This window comes from Strongylocentrotus purpuratus, unplaced genomic scaffold (genome assembly GCF_000002235.5).
Source record: "Strongylocentrotus purpuratus isolate Spur 01 unplaced genomic scaffold, Spur_5.0 spur5_scaffold_3, whole genome shotgun sequence".
Lineage (NCBI taxonomy): Eukaryota > Metazoa > Echinodermata > Echinoidea > Camarodonta > Strongylocentrotidae > Strongylocentrotus > Strongylocentrotus purpuratus.
The window spans coordinates 19,644-46,012 of record NW_022145609.1 but is presented as its reverse complement, the minus strand read 5'-3'; the positions used below and the strand labels follow the sequence as shown (position 1 = coordinate 46,012).

General features: G+C 38.4%; 1 protein-coding gene across 1 annotated transcript in view; it reads right to left on the bottom strand.

Moving 5' to 3' along the window:
- Positions 1-24,840, bottom strand: part of LOC115928631 (DNA-directed RNA polymerase I subunit RPA1-like) — a 37,297-nt gene extending 12,457 nt beyond the window's left edge. Inside the window, exons 1-20 of the mRNA XM_030996163.1 lie at positions 24,735-24,840; positions 23,552-23,679; positions 22,283-22,505; positions 21,161-21,421; positions 19,564-19,682; positions 18,598-18,798; positions 17,990-18,130; positions 17,361-17,581; positions 16,652-16,784; positions 16,112-16,195; positions 6,977-7,115; positions 6,434-6,548; positions 5,714-5,906; positions 4,793-4,963; positions 3,912-4,031; positions 3,304-3,386; positions 2,654-2,819; positions 2,213-2,413; positions 1,471-1,569; positions 788-979 (exon numbers count right to left, since the gene is read on the bottom strand). Of these exons, the coding sequence (XP_030852023.1) occupies positions 788-979; positions 1,471-1,569; positions 2,213-2,413; positions 2,654-2,819; positions 3,304-3,386; positions 3,912-4,031; positions 4,793-4,963; positions 5,714-5,906; positions 6,434-6,548; positions 6,977-7,115; positions 16,112-16,195; positions 16,652-16,784; positions 17,361-17,581; positions 17,990-18,130; positions 18,598-18,798; positions 19,564-19,682; positions 21,161-21,421; positions 22,283-22,505; positions 23,552-23,614 (2,925 nt within the window). The 5' untranslated portion in view covers positions 23,615-23,679; positions 24,735-24,840. The remainder of the gene's footprint in view (positions 1-787; positions 980-1,470; positions 1,570-2,212; positions 2,414-2,653; positions 2,820-3,303; positions 3,387-3,911; positions 4,032-4,792; positions 4,964-5,713; positions 5,907-6,433; positions 6,549-6,976; positions 7,116-16,111; positions 16,196-16,651; positions 16,785-17,360; positions 17,582-17,989; positions 18,131-18,597; positions 18,799-19,563; positions 19,683-21,160; positions 21,422-22,282; positions 22,506-23,551; positions 23,680-24,734) is intronic.
- Positions 24,841-26,369: the final 1,529 nt, after the last annotated feature.

Below are 26,369 nucleotides of genomic sequence, written 5' to 3'. Positions count from 1 at the left end.
AGAGATAACATATAATCATTGAACATATTCAATTAGTTTACTTGCCATTCACTTGCATCATAAGTTATTAACATCCCGGCATCACGGGAGAAATGTTCAATATTTGAACACTTCATTTTCAATGCATGAATCTGCCCAATTACTTCAATAAGAGCATTTTATTTAGCCTTAAACACCGAGGAATTATTTCAAATTTCTGTGTTAACACTTATGTGATTATTTGATACCTAGTTAAACGGATGCAATGATTATCTACAAATGATGAAATATCTGACACCTATAAACCATATTGCACTTTATACATCTGACAGAGAAACAATAAAGTAGTCACTTTAGAATAACTATGAACCGTTGAAGATAAAGACCAGTTATGGTCATGCGATTGCATTGTGAAAGAAACGTTAAGGAATCGATCAGAAAAGGCTGATCATCTAGCATATAAGTATTGGTATGTACTGCAAGGTTCTGGAATAATCAAAATGATAAGACATTTGGCCCAGTCTTGGTAAAGTTACAAGCACTGTACACAGAAAGATGTATATGGGACTACGCGAAACGTGCGCGATATCTATCCGGTCTAGATAGATATAATAATTTACCAAATATATCAATTAGTAGGCGGTTTCCTGACAAAATTTGTATCATCACGTATTAGTCAAACATATTCTTTCACATGATTGGTAATAAGAGCTTCCATTTCATTATTTTTATAGGGGGGCGTTTCCAAAACTGGTCTATACCTTTAAAAACACAAATTCAATATAAAGTGGATATGAAGCACATATACCTTCCTGAATAGTTTCTCTGCCTGACTGGGGTCATTGACCGGTCCACGATACTTGGACTGTGATGGCAGATGAGCATTGGCGTTCTCTATCAGGAATTGGAACTGTTCTTTGTGTAGGAACGGAGTCCTGAGGATATCTAGACCATCTTCACCATACTGGAACTGGACTATACTGCCATCACTATCCCTAACCTGTACAGGGAAAATGAAATAAGAAAATATAGAATGAAATAGGCAATAGAAATAACAAGATAATCCATAATAGAAGAAGTAAAAGATACATGAGATGTTAATTTTACTTGAAAAGTACAAAAAATGCAAAGGTATGAAAAGAACAATGTACAAAGATGAGTAAAAAATGCTACGGGATGGAAGAAAACCATGGCAGTAAAGTCTGGATGAAATCTTTCCAAAAAATACAATTTTGAAAAAATTTGCAATTATTTTGTGAAACATGACTGATAGCTAAATGTGTCTATTATTTTGAGATTATAGGATGTAACTTACTGTTTGATCATAGTTGACTACCAATCCCTCTAGATGTAACTTACTGTTTGATCGTAGTTGACTACCAATCCCTCTAGATGTAACTTACTGTTTGATCATAGTTGACTACCAATCCCTCTAGATGTAACTTACTGTTTGATCGTAGTTGACTACCAATCCCTCTAGATGTAACTTACTGTTTGATCATAGTTGACTACCAATCCCTCTAGATGTTTGATGATACATCTCTGGAGGTAACCACTGCGACTTGTCTTCACTGCTGTGTCCACCAGACCCTACAAAATAAAAATGAGACATTATATAATCATGATGATGATGATCATCAATATTCATAATCATGATGACCATCATCGTCATCATCGTCTAATGTCGTTTTCTCATGCCATGGGGTTGGACCTTTCAGTTCCTTCATGGACCTTATCCAAGCCTTACAGTTTTCAGCATCCACGAGCATAAGGCCAGAAACTTAATTTTTTTGTATGTCATGTGAAATGAATGAAAAGGCTACTGACGATTGATTCTGAGATTAATATAAACATGTAACTCCTTCCTACTTTACTTCTACTTTTTGCATGTTTGATCACTTTTGCGATTAGTGCTAAAAATGGATTTTAAGAAAGACTCCATTACATATTTTCATAAAAGCCAAAACAAAGAATGACTAAAGAATAAGCTGCATCCTGACAATGCCAGCAAGCTTATAGGACAGAGTTTAAAAGGAAAAATAATATCTTTTTGAAGCCAGAAAGGTAGTAACTCTATGTAAAAATGATATGATTTAACGCCCTTCTGGCTCCAAACAGACAAATACAGAAAGCCCAGCAAAATTCTGGCTTATTTCTACCTTTCCCTTACACAGTGTTTTGAATCAAAACACTGTTATCTACACAAAAAAGAAAAGGGAAGATAAAAACTCACTTCTCTACCAGCCATACAATGAAAGAAGTATTCCTGAGGTTTGATTCCAGTCAGGAACCTACCAGCCACGTATCCCCCAGACCTAGGACTAGTCTCATAGGGTGGGAAGGACGGGAGTGACCGACCGCTGACCATCAGGGGTGGACGACGTCCTTCCAACTCTATCTGACCAAGCAGACAGGAGATCTGAAGACAGTTCACCTGAAAGGATAAGATGGAATCATGATTAATCAATAGCACACATTCTCCTCAGGACTGGTTATAACGTATTGATTACTTCTTAGATGTACTTACCATAGATCCCTTAGCACCAGACAGGACAACTAGGTGTAGGTTGTTCTCAGGGAACTGTTTAAGTAGTCCAGACCCAAGCTATGTAGAGCTGACTTAGGACTGGTCAGATTTAGTCTATTACAAAGAGAGTCAAGCCCATCTACTTACCATAGATCCCTTAGCACCAGATAAGACAACTAGCTGTAGGTTGTTCTCAGGGAACTGTTTAAGTAGTCCAGAGCCCAGACAGGTAGAGCTAACTTGGTTACTATAAAGATCCGTCTTAGTCTTCATCTGTAGATCAATCTCCTTCATATCACTCCCATCAGGCTTTCTGGAATATGACAAAACAAACTCCAACATGAATTTTCCAGTTAGATATAGAGAAAACAATTTTCTATTACATCACAGTCTAATTTCTGGATATCTGATATGATATTCCTGCAAAATCATTAGCAGAAATGAAATGATGTAAAAGCCTTATAATCATATAAATTACTCATACATGCAAATTACAATAATTTCAATCTCAATATAAATAGATAGAATACAAATAGAGTACCTTTATGCATCAAAGACACAAAATATAGACCAATTTTAAATTAAATTTTCAAAGTCATCATACATGAATTCGTTTAGATTTCTGACTTTTGCCTCAATACTCACTTTAAGAGGACTGGCCATACATTTAAACAAAGAGAACATAAAAGATGCTTGATGTAGAAATACACTACCGATGATTACAATGAGAAAGATGGAAATACCTATGGGCAATTTCATATCTCTTTGTGAGGGTGCTGGCATGGAAACCAGTGAACTCCTCTACACCCAACGCCTGAGCAACAGCCTCTGATCCACAGTCCTTAGACTCCTCCAAGATATCTAGACGCTTCTCATCAGCCTGTTATAAGGGAATAAGATAGTCTCATGAAGCAAAGATCTCTAAGCAACAAACATTGTGTGGAATGGATACAGCGCTTGATAAATACTCATTATCATAATCATTATTATTAATCTGTGACCTGTAGGCTTGAAACAGTGACAAAGTCTATTATACAAAGATATCTAGGAACATAATCTACAATGTACATATCACATTAAATGAAACTTGTTTATAAAGGGCAACTCAAAGATGACAAGAAAACATTTCTTTACACGCAGGTGATCTAAATATGCACAGGTTCTCTCAGTAGATATTGCAAACAGAAACGTTATTCGAACGAAACAGAATTTATAGTTTCATAAACAGGTGGTATTTGTAAACAGGTGGTCGCTAAAGCAGGACTCGAACCATGAACCATGTGATTCACGGTCGGGTCACGTATCCACTAGACGACACCTCAACATTACTTTATATTACTCCTATTATAGTATAATAAAATCATTATTTTGGATGTTCATATTTTAGTGAGGCAAAAGGGGGTACCTTGTCTAAGACAATGATGTCCTCTGGTCCTAGCGTGAAGCCAGTGTGCTGCTGCAGGAAGGTCGTGAAGAGACGTCCAAAGTGGCTCAGCAGTTTACCAGCTATATGACCACCATATAGCTGTACAGGACACAACAATACCATGGCATTAATACTCCCAACTTAACAATGGTTGTATAACATGTGTTCTGTGGTCAGCATTCCACACTAACATGATTCTCAACTCGACCCTAGCCTTACCCCTAACCCTGATCTTCACCCCTAGACCAAATACTTAACACAACCCTAGACCTTAACCTAAACCCAACATAAAACCCAACTGCAACTCTAACCCTAACCCTACATGTTTGACGGAATAAAGCCCAGAGCAATCATAGCTAGAGAAAAAGACTAGAGTAAATTTTTATCATACCTTTTGAAACCTAGTTTACCCTGTGGAGAAGCATGATGCTGATAGGGTAGAGGTTTTGGAACTGGAAGTATCTTTGTTACCACTTCTTTTTTCAGTACCATAGGACATTTTCGGTTTAATAAAATTTGGAGTGGACTATTAGGCTATTATTATTATTATTATTATTATTTACTCCCCCTCCCCAATTTTGTTAATAATCACAATATTTTGAGAAAGAAATGCTTGTGTTTCCTTTAAACCAAAATGCGTGCAGTTGGATATCATAAAACAAGTCCTTATATCACAATGAAGTTATAGAAAAATGAGACAGTGGTTAAAAATATCTTTCATCATATCTTATTTGTATTATATATGTGAAAACTTGGTGGCGCGAGAAGGAATGAAACCAAGAACAATGCCAAGGTGGAGAGGAATAATCAGTTTTAAAATGTAAAACAAATCTCAGGTGGTAGCCTGATTAGTGACCTACCTCATAAATACAGTGCACTAATCCATAGGGTGTAGGTCCATAGTTGCCCTTGTCTAACACACCACTCAGCAGCTCTCCTTCTCTTATGATCACCTCAGACTCACACATGTCCGTACCAACGAGGGCGCCACCACCTGCTTTAGGTGGCCTAGGCTCTGCTTTACACCAGGACTGCAATACAGACATTATAGGTAGTGAGTCTTTAATCCAAGGAACAATGTGAGTAATAGGAATTGATCTTCACTTAAAGCTTATCAACACTAGTGTGGCTAGGAGGGATTAGACCACACAGCAAGGTCACTGACAGGTGGCTATCTCATCAACTCAGCTCTCAAATAACATAAGAAATAGAGGATCATGGGGAACCAACAGGCACCGATTGGGGAAGTTTTCTATAAAGAGGGAGCAAGAAGCTACAAGTAGGACAGTGGGCTTTAAAGATAAAGTTGAGTTCTGGTCAGGCGATTGCATTGCGAAAGAAACGGTGTGGAATCGATCAGAAAAAGTTGATCATGTAGCAAATAAGTATTGGTGTGTATTGTAAGGTTCTGGAATCATCAAAATGCTAAGAAATTTGGCCCAGTCTCTGTAAAGTAACAAGCACTATACATAGAAAGATGTATATGGGACTACACAAACATGTGGCATAAAAATGTGGGCCTCATTTTTAAGCTGTTACTTGTCATATTTAGAATATGAAGGCATTTGAAGAGCCATGCTTTTCAGGGAACATTTTTTCCTCTGATGTTCTTCCACTCTTGCATAATAACAACGATAACACTCACAAATTATATTTCACCTCTCCCCAGAACTCAACCTTCTCTTAAATTTTAGTAGAAAATGGACCAAAGAGAAATGAAAATAACTAGTTTAACTTTATGGGTAAGAGTGTATTGATACTTTGATTTGATTGATTCATACCTTATTATTGATCTTTGACTTTCCAATGAAGTCAAGCGGCTTACATCCCTCGGGTATGGTATTGATGATGATAGTCGAAATCAGCTGCTTCCCGGACCACAAGAGGGCAGGCTTCCTGATACACGGAGGGAGACATTTGACCGGGCCCTCTTTGTCAGTCAGTGAACAGTAGACAAGCTGTTGGTATTCAAGCCTTGATGGAAAGTGAGCAAGACAATGAGAAAAATCAATGCTGAATCAATATCACTCATATCACTGCCAAAAATTGGATTTAAATCCAAATAGATTGGCAATTCTCGCACATATTCACTTTATGAGATGCAAATCATGAACTCTATTGCTAAATGAAATATGTATCTTGTATAAGTCTTATCTCTCCAAACTTTTAATGAATCTATGCTGAATCAATATCACTGATATCCTACAAAAACTTACTACCAAAAATTGAATTTAAAGCCAAATATATTTGCAATTCTGGCACATATTCAGTTACAATATGCTTCTTGTATGAGCTTTATCACATATAACTTTGAACAAAACAGCAGACAAAAGAAATCATAAAAGGTGACGCCACTTAGAGCACTCATGAGGCATCATGATGAATGTTTGAACAGGGGAAGAAGGGGTAAAAAAAAGAGCCCCTTATGTTTGAAGAGGGGTGTTCATTTGAATAGCAGAGATTGATATAATGGAATTTATATGAGTGAATAGTGTGTTTACCTTGTGAAGAACCTTCCTCTGACTGTCATCCTCACCCCTGATATAATGTGATCCTGGATGAGACCACCCAGAGGGGTACCATCCTTAGGAACCAGGTACTGATGATTGGTACTAGCTGGAATAAACATAGAGAAAAAAGATGGTGCTGTATTTATTAAGTGGTCTTAGTAAGGTACATGTAACTGTCTGGTAATCAGTTCAGAACATGGTCAAAATGAAAATAATTGCAACAGAGCTAAGGATGATTACGATGATGAAAGTGACGATGATGATCTGGAGCGTCATGACGTGACGTATGTGAGCGCTGTACAAGAAGCCACTATTATTATCATTATTATCATGATTACGGAAATAGTGATGGTGGTAGTGGTGGTGAAGATGATGATGATGATGATGGTAATGGTATTGTTGATAATGATTATGTCCATGGAAATGATTGATGATGGTTTCAAAGTGATGATTGGAATGATGATAACGATGACCATCTGAACTAAACATATATCGTCTATTCACAAAAGCTTTGTATATTCAAACGAGTCGTACCTATAGTGAGTGCCTCTGCTCGACCCAGTTCATTCTGGGGGAAATGCACGTTCATCTCATCTCCATCAAAGTCAGCGTTGTATGTCTTACATGCTGAGTAGTGTAAGCGTAGTGTCTTCTCACCGGGTAGAACTCTGACCTGTGTACGTAACGCATGATGCATGGATCATTGTGGAATGTAATAGTGTAAGGAACAAATGCACACCATTCAATAATCAAAGGAGTTGATCAGGTCAGACAAAATAGCTGGGCCATGTTCACCAAACCTTTAGATACATGTACTGTAATCTAGGATCTAGTAGGAAACTAATATCCCCACTTGCCAACAATAGAGAGGCCAACTAACTTAGCTAGTTGGGAACTAAAGTAACTTAGTTGGTTGGGAACTAAACTAAATGTCTCAGAAACTGCTCTTGTGTACCTTCTGAGGTAGTTGACATGTGTGGAATAAATGAAAGTAGAGTGTTTCAGTCTGATAGGTTAGTCCATTGTGATCACTAAATGTATCATCTGTCAGGTTACCAACTAAATTGTTATTCACAACCTTAGGGGAGCCTTCCAAAGTTGCGACTGTGCCGCGACGCGTCGGGGCGCAGAGCAGGATATGAGAACAAAGGAGGCGCCTTATTGCGCCCATTTGCGCCTTTTTGCGTCGGATACGAGAGGACTTCAGATGGTTCCCAGCTCATTAAAATCTGGCTATTGTTTGGAGTCTCATTGTTACGAAATTACACCGCCGGGGCGCGCCCCGGTGAAGCACTTGACACTTGTGAATGGGAGCTTAAACTTTGAATAGCTTTCGCGCCCTTTCGCGCCCGGTCCGGCGCATTAGTTATTCATGTAAAGTGCCTGCTTGTGTGTCGCTCTCGTCTTGCGAGATTTGACTCTGAAAAGCATTACTTTGGCTACTGATTTGTTTTAATATTATTTTACGTACATGACATTGGTTACAATGTTTGTTCTGATTGTTTATTTTCCTCTCAACATCGGAGTTCTGTAGGCGTTAACGTTGGCATGATTGTTCATTATTCATCTCCTCCTGTTCTGTTCATGATTGTGTTCAGTATATTAATTTTAATACAAATTGATTTGTTCACGACAAAAACAACTTTATTTTATACTTACCCCACTCTCTCTGACATTGTTTTCCTCGTGCATGTTTTGACACTTTATTTGATTCATATTACTTTAAAATTGTGTATATTTCCTCTAGCGATGTTATCGCATGTTTTGTTTTCTTTAATTTTCGTTGAATCTTGTAAACAGTTCTGTCGTATGATCATTATAAATCATATAATTATATCATCAGTCTGTTATTTCAATACATAGATCCTTTGAATCTTCTTAAAATTAGATAACGTATTTTTAAATCCTTGATGTTGAAAATGATACTTAATCAAGAATGTCGTAGTTTCTCCTTGAATTTGATTTAAAAAGCGTTTTATCTGTATTACGATTTTTGTTTATGCATATGATATCCGTATTGTCGGGAACATCATCAATATGTTTCGTTAGAAGGAAGACGCTCATTTTCAGAATGTTCTTTCTTTGCAAAACACTAATGTTACGAACAAAATTAAATACACTGTACCTGTATCATCGGGGATATCGCAAAACTCCCAGGGAGATTATCAATTGCAAATCAACATAGTAAATTATGCCTAAATCGTAAGAATAGAACATGCATCAAAAAAGAAGAGCGTTACCAGGAAATAATGTTTTAAATTTCACCTCGAACATAATATGTTCGAGGTGAAATTTTCTTCTTGATTTCTAATTTCTTCTTGAGATATTATCTCAGGAAGAAATTAGTTTATCATTCTGTTCCAAAGAATTTTAACGAATATTTCTTTACGAAGAAGGGGGGGGGGGGGGGGGGGGGTTACAGCCGCGGCCAGTTTTAGATCTAGGTCATTGTTGAGAAGAACTGAAATACGTATATATTGTGCTTAATTGGGGCCACGTGGTATCGAAAGAGCGTAGTGCGTTCTAAAACAAATAATACAAGCCATGGCAATTCGTTCAATTGCTTCTCGTAACAGAACTGTCTCACTAGCTGTCTAAATAATGATCCATCATGCGCGTGTTGGTATCAAGTAGTAGACGGAATTTATAATGATTGCGTTGTTTTGGGCCATTTTTTCTTTAGGGGTGGGGGGGGGGGGCTAGCCCTTATTCTTCTTCTACTGGGTCATCACGAAACACAAATAGTGTTTAAATTTTCCGCAATCCCTTTAGCAGGCGCGGATCCAGGATTTCTTAGGGGAGGGCGCCCAATTTTTTTTTTGCTCTTGAAAATGTGAAAATCGCGCTGGCCGAAAAGTCGCTTAGTTTGGGGGGGGGGGGGGGGGAGGGGGGTAGAGAGCACAATTTTTTTTTTTTTTGCTCCCGAAAATTTGAAAATCGCGCCGGCCGAAAAGTCGCTCAGTGGGGGGGGGGGGGGGGGGGAGGGGGGGATAGTGTGCACATTTTTTTTGTTGGCCCTCGAAAATTTTAAAATTTGCACCCCCCCCCCCTTGAGCGCCAGGGGGGGGGGGCAAACCCCAGAAAAGGAAAAAAATAACCCCCCCCCCATGGATCCGCCACTGCCCTTCAGCGCCGAGGGTAGAAAAGCCTATAGAAAAGTCAGCTGGACAATAGCAATTTAATGTTGGTCGAACAATCAGGGAGAAATACTGGGCACACATGTACACAATATTAGCCCACGTCTTCAATATAACCAGGAAATCCCGATATAACTATTTGAGTTGAGTTTATTGTTGAGTTTATTGATTTCACATTTCACATGCAGAAATAATACAGATAACAAAATATACATAAAAGACATATTGTTTCATAATATAACAAAATGATTATATTAATTGACAAGGTAATCATCACATTTGTTTGACAACTAATATCATTTAAAGGAAACCCAGATAAAAGTACAAACTGTGAAATGTGCAGGAACCTATAGAAAAGCAGAGCTTGTAAAGAATAGGTTCCTGGGCGACTTGAAAAATAACAGGGACAGAAAATGTTTACAGTAGAGAGAGGTACACAATTAAAATTAAGACTGTAGTAGTTTGACAAATAGTTGTTTGCGAGTTCAATACAATACAATACAGAGAAAAGAAAGAAAAAGAAATACATTAAACCGAAGAGTAGTAACGAGCCAATAAATAGCAGAGTATGCACCATACATGTTTGCACCACCTGAACGTTTACAAAAGCCGAACAATAGAAATCATGAATTATTTATTCCAGTAGATGAACTGGAATGACATGTATATATATATGAATAGGAAAGAAGAACGTTCAGGTGGTGTAAATACACAAAAGGCGTGGTTTATAATATGACATTTGTTGTATAGTAGAATTAGAGATGGTTCACAATAGAATGTGATAACCGATTTAGTACAGGTAGCATCAATCAGGAAGTTAACTGAATCAATTGTACATACGTATACATTCATTGGAAATAAGATCGAGACAAAACACAGATAAGAAATAAAAACAAGAAAATTCATTACTTAGCACTTGTACTAGAACACGTACAAGAAACTCATGGGCTCCTTTCAGCCACCGCACGTAGAAGAAATTTAGAAAATTCAGGCAAAAGCAAGAGAGAGAAGGGGGGGGGGGGGGGAGAAAGTAGGGGGAAGTGGGGGGGGGGGAGATACCCTTCTTACGGTATCGGGTTACATGTATGTTTACATGTTAATCAAAAGTTAATCAGAATTTAAAATGCATTTAAGTTGAAACGGTAAAATAGATGTACATGTATCACACAGTAAACAGAGCACATTCCAGAGAAGGTAGAGAATAATTATCGTGATTTGTGTTCAATGCTGAGGTGATTTACCTTACTCCTGCTGGTTATTCCACTTGGAGGTGTTTTTTTCCTTCCATTTGAGTTCAACTGAAGCTCCGACAACGATTATCTTAGTGGAGACTCCCTTTTGCTTCCGGAGGTCGTAAGCGATCTTGGCAAGCATTCCCCTCCTGGCTTTGAGGGCTGGGGGGAGGTCTGTGCGCACTGTGATTCTCACTGACGCCGTGGCGCGATCTTGGGGGATCCTTTGGCGCTGACCGTTTTCGAAAGCGGCGAGCAGGCGGTTACGATCCTCCATGTAAACGAACTTCGCGATGATTGCATTCGGGGCTTGTGGGCGGGTCGATGAGGCGGTAGCTCCGTTGTTGCGTCTTGGTAGGCGGTGTGCGTTTGCGATCGCGATGTCGTTAGCTTCCCTTTCATTGATGCCGAGGTGTATGAAGACCTTTTGCAAGACGTCGCGTACTTTTTCGTCGGGGGTTTCATTAACGCCGTAAAAAAGAAGATTGGCGCGCCGATTGTAGATTTCCATTATGACAATCTTCTCTTCGAGGTCGGCGATTTTTTCCGCCATTTTCTTTTCAATCGCGGGTAGCTTTACATGCTGAAGGTTGGCAACCAAATCGGAATTCATGCTAACAGAATCCTCGAGTTCGGTTTGCCTGCGCTTGATGGAGGCCACCTCTGCTGTGAGTAGGTCCAGTTTCTCGCATACTGCAGCTGAGCTAGCGGTTATCGAACGCTGGATGTCGGCGAGCGTCAATTCGGGTTCCGCTTGCGGGCGAAGTAGCGGCTCACTTGGGCCTGGCTTGCTGGCACCTCTCGTAGTATATGCACCTTGCGGGTCTGGAGATTGGGCGGGTCCGTTTGTGCTTACAGATGAACGTAAAGCCCTGGAATTAGCCATTTCCTTCAAAATTCGCGATACTTTACCCTGCTTCTAGTGTGGAATGAGATTCTAAGATATGAATATCCTCTATAGTCCAGTAAAATCCTTGAAGCAGAAATGCTTAAGCTCGAGTAAGGGTTCGTTGGGTGAATAAAAGGGCGGTGGCTGGAGAGAGTAAAAATTACACGTCCGTTCCCATTGAAGTCTGAAGTCTGAAGGATTTAAGCACATGCTCACAATATGAATTTCAAATCTGGCTATTGTTTGGAGACTTATTGTTATAAAGGGGTACTTTTCACGCACCAAAGTCCGGCTCGTCTAGTACACAAAAGTCCGGCCCGTATTGACTTTACACACCGGACTTAGGGGGCTGTTTTCAAAAGGAGGGAACATGCATATGCGTACCCTACATAACACTCAGTGGGGGGGGGGGGGGGGCGGTGCGCTTAACGGCGAAGCGCTCTTTGTGAATTGTGAATTTGTGAATGGGAGCTTAACTTTGAAAAGCTTTCGCGCCCGTTCCAACGCATTAGTTATTCATGTAATCCCCGCGTGTGTGTCCGCTCTCGTCTTGAAAGATTTGACTCTAAAATTTTCACTTTGGCTACTGATTTGTTTCATTATTATTTTCCGTACATGACATTGATTTAGATTCTATTTCTGATTGTTAATTTCCCTCCCAACATCGAAGTGTTTTAGGCATTGACGTTGGCATGATTGTTCATTTCTGTTCATCAATGTGTTCAATACTTCAATTATATTAATTTGTTCACGAACAAAACAGAAACGATATGTATAATTGTATTCTTTCTGTATGTTTTGGCACATTATTGTTTCATATTGCATTATTTTGTTCTGTCATCCGATCGAAATAGGTCATATATCTATATCATCAATCTGTTCTTTCTCATGCAAGATCGATTTAAAGAATAGAAACGTAGGTTCTCTAAATCTTCGCAAAATCAGCTATTGTATTTTAACACCGTGATTTCAAAATGATACTTATAATCAAAGACACTGTAAGATTCTGCTTGAAATAAGATTATAGGGCGTTTATAAATATGTCATACGAAACGAACAAACATCTGCAAATTAAAGATATTACAGAAATGATAATCGTATTGTCGGGAGCCTGCATTATCAAAACGTTTCGGTAGATGGAAGACGCTCTTTTTCGAAATGCACTCACCAAAATTCTGCTCGAATCATAAGGAACACTGTCTCCCTGCAAAATTATAAAACTAATTTTACGAAAAAAAAACGAATATCTGCATTATCGGGGAAATCGATATACTCCCAGAGAGATTATTATTTGCAAATAAACATTGTAAATTATGTTTGAATCGTATGGGACCTTGAAGAAAGAAGGAGTGTTTATCGGACACGATATTCGTTATTTTCACCTCGAACCATTCGAAATCGCCTATATATGTTCCAAACATGAAATTTGATTGAATATTTCTTCGCGAAGAAACTGTATTGGTGGTGGCATTTGACGTAACAATTTGTTGTCATCAATTGCTCGTGAGGTTTTGACGTTTCATATTTGTTAGCTAGCGCTAGTAAAGTCTTTTGTTTTAACGTGCACTGCATTGGTGCACTGTATTTAGTTATAAGGCCTGAACACGTCATGTTTACATTGGGTGTTATATAGCATACGGATATTATAGTACATGTAACTTTTACAAGGACATTGTTATTGCAACGCAATGACAAAAGACAGCTCTTTGAGCAGCTAATAGTTGGTGCGCCCATTGTTCCGCTCATAGGCGGCTATCACCAATTACCGGGCATTATTTGTTATTGCATCATTTTTTTTCTATTTATTTATTTAGTTTTGGGGAGGGGGATATCGTATTACGAATTCATGACCCTTATGCATAATGACCATGTTCTAAAATTACAAATAGCGGTCTTCATGAATAGTTGTCCAATGAATAGCGGTCCTTATAACTAGCGAGCGGAGCCCTCCTGATGGGCCTCTGCCATTTACGTCCGGCCGTTCACTTCGCCGCCCCCTCCCTTACACACACACACACACACACACACACAATACGCAGCCTTAATAGTGTACAAGAATCTATAGCAAGTCGGACAATTATAGCGATCAAACAATAGCCTTGCTCGGCCGCGTGAAATCCTGCCACAGCATTCGAACTTTTCTTTTGTATTCGTTCCATAGAACTCTACTTTATCTTAAAGCTAGGTGAAATGAAAAGAGCGTCATCATGAGTAGATCTTTGTTTGATGTTATCCTTCTTCTCCCTAGTTAAGTCAAACCTCAATTTAGGCCTATCCATAAAAAGTAGCTTCCTGTACCGTTTGCTTTTTTTTTTTTTACCTGACTGCTACATGAAGCATATGCTCTGAATTAGGCAAACAGGGGACCGGCTGCTTTAAGACCTCTCCGAACGAAATGTAATGTTGAGTTTTGCCTTACCAAAGGGCACTAGCATATCGACTTGGTTTCTAACCAGGGAGCTCCCGGTTACGAGCTGCTCTGCTCTACCACTGGGCTAAAGCGCCTCCCTCCTTTTAAAAAGATCTTTTAAAATTTGCGTTTTTTTTTTTTTTTTGATTAAGAATCAAAACATGTTTGGTATGTTTTTGTATCTGTGCAGTATGATTTCAAAATTTCACTTTCGCCACTTAATTATACAAATCTACGAATAAATGATTCGAATGTTAGAGCAGAAATCGATGTTTGTATTTGTGTCCCTGCCCGTTTTGCGATCATTTAGTACATATAGCGCAAAGTAGAAGTCGAATGATAAATTATCACCATGAACTGCTTAATGTTTTGTATGGCATTTCCATTTGCTGCTCAACTTTATCGCCATCAAGCTACGCTTTTTGTTTACATCTTCATGACACACATGTTTTATAATCTCGATATAGTTCCTAGACTCTTTTTTTCTATTCATTCCACTTTTAAAAAGAGCTACGGAATTATTATGATTTAAAACGCATTATGGACGGGCAATTTTCGAAGGCAAATCTCTGGCGTGATATCCTGCCACAGCATTTTATGTTTTTTTCCTTTAGAGCGAACTTTTCTTTTGTATTCGTTCCATACAGAACTCTACTTTATCAAACAGCGAGGTGAAATGAAAAGAGCGTCATCTTGAGTAGATCTTTTGTTTGATGTTATCCTCCTTATCCCTAATAAGCAAACCTTCAGTTTATTAGAACCAAGTCAAGGGAGGAGAAGAAGAAAAAAAGAGGATTTGACTGACAAAATATATATTCTTCCAAGCTCAGGCTGTGGCAACGCGTAGCGTGAATATGAATGACGGGAGAGAAAGATAATTCCTTTGTCCATTATTAGGACGCTAGAATAATATCGCGATGTGGGAATTATACAAATATGTTGATAATCATTCAAATTACAAACATAACAAGCGTCCTAAACAGTAATCAATTTGCCGACTATAACCGCATACATGTATTCATTCACATCATTCGCCTTTTATTTTTTTGTTGTTGGGGACAATCAAGCTCGCAATTAAACAGCCATTAATGGTACATAGTCATCTTTATTTCACATTTCATACAGTCGTCAAAAAATTAAAAGGAGGCGTATTAAACCCAACAAAAATAAAATGTGTGTTGATTGCCCCCCGAAACAAAGACGCTCCCACCAGACAAGTTCATGCTGTGCTGTAGCAATGTACATCGCAAAGCTTCCACAATGATTGGAAAGATAATACCCCGCCCGTTACGACGCAAAACGGCGCGAGAAGAATAGATCGCGACGCGAGAAGAATACATCAAGTTTTTACAAACAATGGAATGTTTATCAGAACGAGAACCGGAGGAGGGGAAGACAGGCTTTGGCCGACAAATACTTGCTATATATCAAGTTTAAGCTGTACCGCGCATCCCGAGCGAGAACAATGACGCGAAAGATAATCTTCCATCGCCTGGTAGGGCGCAAAAGGGCGCAAGAAGAATAGAGCGGGTTTATACCAACAATAGACAGTTTCTTTTCATATGCAAGAATCAGATGAGGGTGACTATTGCGCCCCTTCTCGCCCCTTTGCGCCTCAATGCGTCTCTTGAGACGCGACTGTTCTATTCATCACGCCCCTACGCGTCCGGGCACAGTCGCAACTTTGGAAGGCTCCCCTTACTATGAACCTTCCTAGCTAGTAGTTCCATCAAGACTATGATTCATCATGTATTGTAGAAATTAATAGCAAACTTTAAATCAGTTACTGGAAGTATAGTTCAGCTTCCTAGCTAGTATCAATCTAGAGAGATTCAGTTTCCAACTACAGAATAGAATCCTCTGACCTTGGGTGGAACAGACATTCATAAAGAGGGAGGAATGTTCATGCAATCGTCTGGCAAGCTCATTCCATAGCCCTTTGATTTTAATGAATTATTTGAATTTGAATTATTGTGCCAAGATAAAAATTTGAATTATTACCTTATGGGCCATGATGCCTGGTTTATGAAGCGTTGGTTGACGATTCAGCAAGACTATATCACCAGTCTGTAGATGTCTATGAACCTTTAGTGAGAAACAAGAAAGTATTGTGAGAAAAGAACTGACCAGCATGACTACAGAAATGGGGTAGGGATTCGTCCAAATTGTAAAATCTCTTCGATAGCTCTCTATAAATCTACAGGTATTTTCGAGCTGGAATCACATTAAAAGAGGACGTCCACCTTGATATTATTGATGGATTTTATTAAAAAAATTAAAAATGAGAGAAAGAAATTAGCAAAAGTTTGAGCAATATCTCATTAAAAATAGGACACTTTTGAAGTTGTCATTAGTGAAACACAATTTGGGAACACTGCAACAACATATCATGCGAGCCCCTTCCTGATTTGCTCTGTACAGAAGATTTCATAAACTTTTATTTTCTCAGTTATTCTTCACAAGAGTTCTTGATTTACTTTTTGATGAAATAATAATATTCTTGCCCCTGACATTGCGACATACTTCATAATTCTAATATACCTTCTTTGATCCAGTGTTCTGTTTATTAATGTTGCTAGGTGTAAGCAATCTCTTAGCAACGGATTCTCTCTGTGATTGGTTGTCCGCTCGTAGTCTGACCTGAGAACCATCCTCGTTCTCTATCAGTAAAGCACTGAAACAAACATGAAAGAACATTATATGAATCAGTTAACATTCCTCAAGACAACCAAGGCAATATATCATTAATGGCACCAAGAGTTTAAAAGACTGCCTAGTACGTCATGACAATCTAGCAATTCACTGTCTTTAAATACAGTGTGACGAGCACTTGATCAAAATCAAGACAATTTAGTCAGTGATTATCATTTTGATTTGACTTTTATTGTCAAGTGGTTTAATACAAACAATCATATTGAAGATTAGGAGACTAATATAACAATGAAACAGTTTATTAAACTTCAAATCTTGACTCTTGAATGTTAATTCATGACGGAAGTATTGTTAAATCTTGTTTTTCTCTCTTCTTTCTTTAGGTCACAATGAGACGTACAATGAACTCCACAAGTCTCATTCACTATCCTATTGTGGCTTAACCTGCTGCGGTGCATATTCATTAATGCACTTGCAAACATGAATTATTTGTATAATATATGAATATACAACCATCTGCCAATAAAGGTCACTTTTTGAGCCTCCCTATGGTGGTCTTTCGATACAGGTTTGACAGAACATGATCAACTATGCTTACCCTGGATGTACATCAGGTCCATTCATGACCATCTGTCTCAGCTCCTGTGCATTCCAATCAGTCACAGGTTGGGGGTATGTGAGACGCTTGGCAATGACTTGTGGGATACCTATCTCATCGGTGTTGATGTACGGATCGGGAGAGATGACTGAACGAGCCGCGTAGTTCACACGTTTGCCCATCATGTGCTTGCGGAACAGACCCTCTTTCCTCTCAAGAAGCTGATCATAACGACAGATGGAGCAAAAATTGGAAAAACACAAAGAGCTAAATTTCATCATGTTTGGTAGCCAATTACTCAGCGATTACAGAATTCCTTCCAAATTGTTTATCAAATAACACTTGTTTACAGTTTTCAGTGTAAGTTTTGTTTGATTCTGTGAGAATTTTTTTCCCCGTCATTGCTTAAACTAAAGATTTGCAATAAGTGCAAAGGATTTGATTGTGTACTTACCAATTTATAATATATTAAGTAATTATTCATCTTTAATTTTTTTTGGATGTGAAATATTCTAGCTCTGTAATCAAACAACAACGAATCTATGAATTCAGTTGATCATACATTAACAAGAGTATCTATACCATACACGACATAAGTCATTAAATTTAGCTCAAAGCTTTAAACTAACCTGTTTGATGCCTGGTGCTTTGTCAGTAGATATCTTGTCAAGGTCACTGTCAATGACACAGTTAACATGAGTTTGTAGCTGGGTTAGAGCATTCTGAAGCTTCTCTGGTAAGGTCTTTCCCGGGATGGTACTTAATATGCTCTAATAAAGAAAACAAAACAGGATACTGATACAGTACAAGATCGCTCAATGACAAATACTATGAACACAGTCAAGGTCAAGGACACAGATGACAAGTGTTTGGAGGATGTAAGAGCATTTTGATGCTTCTCTTGTAAAGCCTTTCCATTATGCTCTAATAAACACACGATTTGTCCTTAATGAATGCTAAAGGAAAAACACACCCACCATTTTGGACTCTTTTAATCACAATATTACTGATACAAGAATAAACTAAAAACAAAAACATTCTATATTAGTATATCAAGAAAACTTGCTCCTTGTTTACTTCTTGGTGTAATATAGTTATTGAAAATTACCCCAAGTTGTAACTGGAAATATTTATGAAATCAAGTTCCATCCTAAAATATGGCATATTATCATTGAAAGGAGATGCGGAATGCCAATATCATTGATAAAATAATAAGATAAGTTGAAGAAAGAATTACCTGATCAACATTCTCCTTATCTTTAACTGTCAGTTTAACATCAATCTCCATGACACCATTCTCTACATCTTGGGACCCTTGTTGACTGGTAGATTGCCTCATAACTCGTAATAGGAGATGCAATACATGGCAATCTTTTAGTACCTTAGATAGGTTACCAGTCTGTGGATTCTCAAAGGTCTTTTCTCCTGCTGTGGATATCTAGAAACAAAAGATATTTATGGTCACTTACTTATTAATGCCTAAGATGTCAACATCAAATTATATTTATCACTTACCGGTATGTATTCCGATTATTACTGTTTTTGTTGTTTATATATGTATTTGTATTGGTTGTAAAATATCCCATCTAACATTTTTAACGTGGACAAATACAATAAAATTGAATGGAATTGTATTGAAACATACCACCTACATTACGATTCACCCTCCTCTCAAACCCTCATAGATTGGAAGGAGGTCCAAAAGGAACTTACTTGCTCCCATTCTTCTGGAAATTGAGAGTTAACTCTAGGAATGCAATAAAACTCAATCTTTTCAGTAGACAGGTGTATAAGGCAGATAATTTCTCATGCTCAGTCTGATCCTTTCCTAGAATTCTTTCATTTCAGAAATTTATTTCCCTACAATAAAATAATATTTTTGTAATAATGTAGGATACAGTTAAATCTTTGATAGATTGTGTTGTTAGTTATTGTCATTAAGCAATAAAGCTAACAATGGTTACATGTATGCAAAGAGCTTTTAAATTTCACACTAGTGTCATAGATGATGAATGTATATGACAACACTTGTCACTAACCACTGATCTCCATGTAACATGTACCTGTTCAGAGAAATCCAAAATTTGGATCACCAGATTAAAATAAAGTAACTTAGTTCCTGGGTTAGGAAAGCAACAGCATCCACTGATTCAAACACACAATTAAAATGGTCTGTTATGAACAAAGAAGATAAAAATCTTACTGGTCTGAATTTGGAAGGGATGACTGGTAGCGCTTCTAAGAAGAATTGATCTATGGTTGAGTCTTCACCCCGCTTACTGGGTAGATCAAGCACTCCAAATATATGACGTAGACCTACACCTGTTAGGAAAACACAAGGACATTTTGTTTCATTCGTAACTAAAAGAGTACAAATATGAAGAAAGAGTGCATACAATATGATAAAGTGGCTCATCGTCCCGTCGTTTAAATGCCCATAGTCAAGCTCTGAATGTGTACAGACTATATTGTGTTATGCATCTAACAAAACACATCTAACAAAAGGACAAATATCACTCCCCTACAAGGTACCTAGTTTGTAAAACAATCATAATCATTTTCTGTTGCTACAAGGCAGCAACACTGATATACAAATAGTGAATGGCCATGAGTGCAATGGTACAATATTTTGCACGAGGTGAAAGATAAGAGACGCTATATTCAACGAGGCGCAGCCGAGATGAATGGAGCGTCTCATCTTTCACCGAATGCAAAATATTGTTTCATTGCACGAATGAAGACCATTCACTATTTGTTTAATACAACACCTCGGACGTTAACGGCTTAAAACAGTTTTCCTAGGCCTAAATCTCTGCGATTTTTTGTTTCATTTTTCAATTGATGAAATTGCTGATAGTGAACGCGCACCATTAAGCAGGCAGCAAACCACGCGCGTACCAACCTTTATGTTTAATGTGACGCGGAGTGCAATTTTTTTTTATCCTTTCGCACCATTGCACTCTGACGTCACTTAGCTCACCATATACTTTGTACATCGTTAGTGACGTCAGAGTGCAATGGTGCGAAAGGATCAAACGGGATTGCACGGCTAGAGAATGATGCTGTTCAATGGTACTTTTAGTGCATGTCATGTGATCAAGAATTGACCAATGAGGTTGCAAGAATCTTAGTAGGCGTTGTATAATAAAACTAATTCAATTACCTACTTAAATGATCTACAATAAAATTGAAACAAAAAACATTACAAAACTGTAAAACAAAAAAATAGTGACACAGTGTCAAATTCAGGCCTGTCATCCTGCACTTCCACTGCCAGATTTATCTGAAATTTTCTTCATTTCACCCAGGGCTATTAAACAGAAAGAGCAAGCAAATGGTTTTGTGTATGCACCAAATACATGAATGGGTTATAGGGAATAATATGTTTGACAGAGAGTGATACAAGATGCATAATAATAATTACGCTTTTATATAGCGCTTAATACATCTATGTCTCTAAGCACTTTACAGATATACTATTACCCCGGTCATTTGATTCAATACTTGCAATACACTGTGTGCACAATCTCCACTCCCTGGGGAGCATTCCAGCCAGGCGTTAGTTTGACGCTCAAAATCTGTTAGACCACCAATGATGGTCGCATCCGAGTGAAGAGTAGCAAGTGCAGGTAAATATCTTGAAAAAGGATATTAGTGCCGTGTTGGGATTCAAATCCGCAACCTTCGCATCTACAGTCTTTAGAACACTTGACCTCGACACATGAGCATAGAACTTCTATAATCATTGATTGACAGGTTGGATGACACAACGATAAGAAAAGATTTGACAGTATACTTACCATCATTTGCCATCAGGTTCCTGAGATGTTTCCTAGCCTCATGTGGAGAAAGATAGACCATCTGCAGGCCCTGACCGGACGCACTGATCACCTTGGTGAGGATCACACTGTTATGATGAGGACGGATCTCACGTACAGGCTTCTTACATAGAGGACACTTCCTACCTCTTGATGCTACGTGCTGACGTATAAAGGATTGGATCACATGACGCCTACACTCCTCAATATGACGTGCCTCGGAAGGCTGCTCTTTCACATGCTCTGAGGGGTAGGAATGCAAAGGATCATTTTAGAATAATAATAATAATGAACGTTATTTGTATAGCAGCGTGCATATCACTAACACAAAGAAAGTCCCTATGCTCTCAGAAAAGAAGGAAATAGAAATAGGGAGCAATAGAAAGGAACATTTATGCCTGATACATGAAAATTATTAATTACAAACAACAAGAATTGGTACATTTATTTTTTAGATTTAAAATGTGAAGAATAATGGATGTAAAAATAGGGCTATCCTGTATGTCTGTATGTCTTAGTTGAATAATTTGTATGAATGTTTGGGTCATTCTTAAATTAAGAGAGCAATTTTCTCTGAGACCCTGGCCTTGCTTCTTTAGAAGTTGAAAACCAACTGAACGGGAGGCACCTAAATGAAACTCAATATTGTTAAGGATCATATATGTATTTTAAAATATGATTGTGCTTTATGAATCTATCATCGTTATCATATCACTGTTTAAGGTAATTCCATGCACAATAAACAGGATACTTTGACAACGTGAATAGCCTATTCACTGTCCCTATACTCAAAGACAATTTATTTATTGGGCCGATGTTCAGCAATACTAGTGAGAAACAGTAGCCAGTGTTTAGATCAATTTTCATTCAGGGGATATAATAAAAGATCATGGCCTGTTGCATAAAACTTACCGTTGATGACAACTACCATGGCAACAAGGCTCAACAGCCAATCAAAATCAAGGTTTCCATGGTAATTACTATTGACAGCAAAGTTACCATCAATTGTAAGTTTTGTGCAACAGGGCCCATATATAGAACATATTTCATAGATTCATACTCCTGTACACTAATCATCCAGGCTAGCATTTGAGAGTAACTTACTAGACAATATTTCATCCACATATTCCTTGAGAGTGGTCTCCATCTGATCCGCCAGACCTTCCCCATCATCTGACTCTGATATGACCGTACTAGCAAGCTCAGCAAGGTCTCCTACGCTACCAAGTAGACCATGATCCAAGCATCGCAGCTGCTGTACCACCAGACGCAGGGTCCATCTGGGGGCTAGGAGGTGGTTACACTCTAAACAGCTACCATGTAGGAGCTAGAGAGAGAGAGAGAGAGAGAGAGATATATAGAAAGAGAGAGGGAGAAAGAAAGAGAGAGAGAGAAAAAGGGAGATAGACAGAGAGAGAGAGAGAGAGGGAGAGAGGAAGAGAAAGAGAGAAGGAGATAGACAGAGAGACAGAGAGAGGGGGGAGAGAGAGAGAGAGAGAGAGAAAGAGACGGAGAAAGGGAGAGACAGAGAGAGAGGGAGAAAGGGAGAGAGAAAGGGAGAAAGTGTCATTGTAAAAGTCAGTAATTACAGTCAATTGAATGAAGGAACTCTCCTATTCATAATAGTAATTTGAGATATGGATGGAGTTTCTACGACTGGATTTGGTAATATCGAGTTTAGAAGGAGATTAAGTGTTCGCTCAGAGACTATCTCTTCCAAACATTTTTTAAAAATCTTCCTGTTCACTACTTCATGTACTGCCTCTTATGTACTTTCTGCATAGTGTCATAGTCTTTTGGTTTTCAACATTTATCTGAAAATGTGAAGGTTGTGGGTTTCACCCAAGGTACCACCTGTATGTCAATAAGCAACATATATATTGTATGTAAATTGCCTGCTTCTATCCACCCAGGTATTAAATGGATACCTGGTAGGATCCTAAAGACATTGCAGTTTATTTAACATGGTGAATGTTTGTGAAAGTATGACAAATCTGTGATATGCCTTATACACCAGCTCGTAGTCTAAGATCATCACACCAGCATCTTTTTAAGATCCCAAAGACACGAGTAGCCTGTGGTGAAAGGGCTTTTTCATCTGCAGCACCTTGACTTTGGAATAATTTACCATTAAATTTGAGGATCATAACTTCCTTAGAGACCTTTAAATCCAAGCTGAAATCTTATCTTTTTAAACAATACCTGTACTTGGCACTATGACACTCGTCCAAACTTTCTTGTCCAAACTTTCTCATTTTTTCTATTATTCTTGTGCGCCTCGGAATAGCATTGTCTAGATAGACGGCGCTATATAAATGCCTATTATTATTATTAATATATAATGGTATTTAATAGGTTAAAAAGTAAGCCTACCTGGCGGACAAGCGGGAAGAAAAGTGGATTGAAGACAGGAAGTGGCAAGGTCACATGACCCATGTGACCTGGACAGTGAAATTGACCCAAGCTGCATGTTCCACAAAGCTCATCTCTGTCACTTGGACCTACAATGAGATTAACAGATTTACAGAGAATAGGCAAACTGCACCAAAATTGGTAAAAAACCTTGTAAAAATAATATTACATGATGATAAACTGTATGTAGCTCTTTAAAAAAAGAATATCCTTGGAAATATTCATCTGATTCATTGATTCTGGCTGAAAACAGGCCACTCTAATGGTATATTTAAAAATATTATAAATACACAAAGTAGCATGCAACACTACTTCTATTCAGTCAAAACAAACAAAATAAACACTAGGTTAGAGTTTCACCAAGGAAAAGAAGATGTCTCTCTTTCCACAATCCCTGCGTACAAACTAAAAATATAAATACTTTGTGAATACTCGTCTGAAGCTCCTACATTGAAGTTCTTCATTTCATCCCCCGCATTAGAAATTTAGAAGTAATATGAGGAATTATTTCTATGACAATATAAATGTTTATAAAATACTGACAGCAATCTGAGGTATATGACACAATGGAGAGGGTAAAGCCAGCTGCTTAGAACTATCCCTAAGTGGACCAACTCCAAATCAGTCCCAATTGACCTGAATGCAGTTCATCTTGGAATTACCTTTCTGCTGACAATGTCAATGTATCGAAGTCCAAAATCAATGACCATTGGAAACAGAAGTGTATTAAGTTTGACCCTAATTGTTTGAAATAAATTTTGACCTTGTGTGCGGATTTATTTGATGAGCTTAATAAATTATATGATCAGGAACAGACCTGTTGAATGGCCCTTTACAAGTCGTTAGACTTACTGGGCATCACCATAGGTAATTCAGGTATTGTGTTAAGCCTTTAACAAAAAGATGTTGTATTGCCCTTTGCGACTGACCCCAAATCTTGAAATCTACGGTCAGCATTTTAAAAAGTTTTTTTTAACCGTTTTCTAGAAGAAAAAAATGTATTAAAGCATTCAAAACTGAGAAATATCAGCCAAAAGAGGGAGTAAACAAAGTTTAAAGAAAAAAAAAATTTCTGACAGACCGACCCATATTTTGGCAATTTGTTAGGCCTTATTGAGAATACAAGTCTAGTCCATAGACCTACCTAGTGCAGGATCATAGAGCCCTCCTAAGGTCGGGTGTCCAAGGTCATCAAACGACCTGGGGTTAGTTAACTCCTTCACACTCAGCTGCTTTAGATCCTGACTGCTGTATGTGCTGAACCTCACAGAATCAACACGTTTACTGGGAATCTCTCGCACAGAAATATTCACTGGGTAATTTTCCTTTCAAACCATTTGAAATCAAGTTCTTGTATACTTCTTTGGCTGTTATTAATTGTCAGAAAATGTTGAAGACCTACACAGAAAAAAGAAGAAAGAAAATGGGAAAATTATTTTTAAAATCCAAAAATATTTTATAATTTGTCTGTTTATACTTTAAGACAGAGTTAATGCCCCTCTGACTCTGAACAGATGACTACATCTAAATGAATGCAGTGTACACAAAAATGGCTGATATTGCATTAAGTTTTCTACCGTAATGAGGACATACGGTAGATAACTTCACACATGCACCCGCCCGCCCGCAACCCACCGTCGGTATGTACATGTATTGTGCAGCGATTTGCCGTGAAACCTGCGAAAAAGTGTATACTAATATCAACGTTTATCTGAAAAATACTCCAAAAATAACAAGAAATTTGACACGAAACAGGTAATAAACATAACTACTTTTATCTCATGATCTTTATTTGGTCATTTAATGAATATTTACTTCATTTTGGGAGTTACGGGTCAAATTTTGGATAGGTTTCTCAACAAGCGCCGAACTTAGCGCATTGAGCGCAGTTCAATGAGTTTATGCGCTCTCATTGGCCGATCCGCTTGAGTGGCTTCAAATTTAAGTGAGAGAGGGCCTACTTAACTTAAGTTCAATGGCAAAGCCAATACGTAATATTACGTCACACCACAGAGATTTTGACATGTTCTGCTTTAAACAGGTGACGCACTTCACACATAACTGACGGACACACGGCATAGCACACACATACAATAGAAAAATCAACGAAAATCTCAGAATAAATTCCCAGTTTGTACATGAGAATTGTTCAAACTTTAAAAATAGTTATGGAAGACTAGTGAAAAAATCATAACAAATAGAGGTTTTGACTGAAATATCATAATTTCGGTATAAAAAAAAAAAAAAAAAAAAAAAATTGCGAGCTTGCTCGTTGCACAAATATCTTATAGCATTGAGTGAATGGAAAACAGCGATAGCCAATAAGAAGGGCCCTTGTCGGCGCCAATTTAGTAAAATGAGACTGCGATTTGCCAAGATCGGACGAACGATTTGCTTAAGCCCCAGTCCCATATAAAGCCGGACCAGCACGGACGAGCACGGACCACTCCGGACCATCCCGGACCATGGTCTGGGGTGATCCGGGATGGTCCGGGATGTTTTGTTCAAAAAAAGTGTGATGCTTTTAAGCTACAGTCCCATATATGTCCCGGACCGTCCCGGACCATCCCGGACCCCATCCGGGGTGATCCGGGATTCGGTCCGTGTTGACACCATGTTGGCACCGGGGTGGTCCTGGATGGTCCTGGATGGTCCTGGATGGTCCTGGGCGGTCAATAACTCACTCCCGGACTGCCACGGATCAACACGGACCGCCCCGGCGCCACTACGGATGACCCCGGACCCAGCACGGTGGCTACACGGATCACCCCGGATCAAA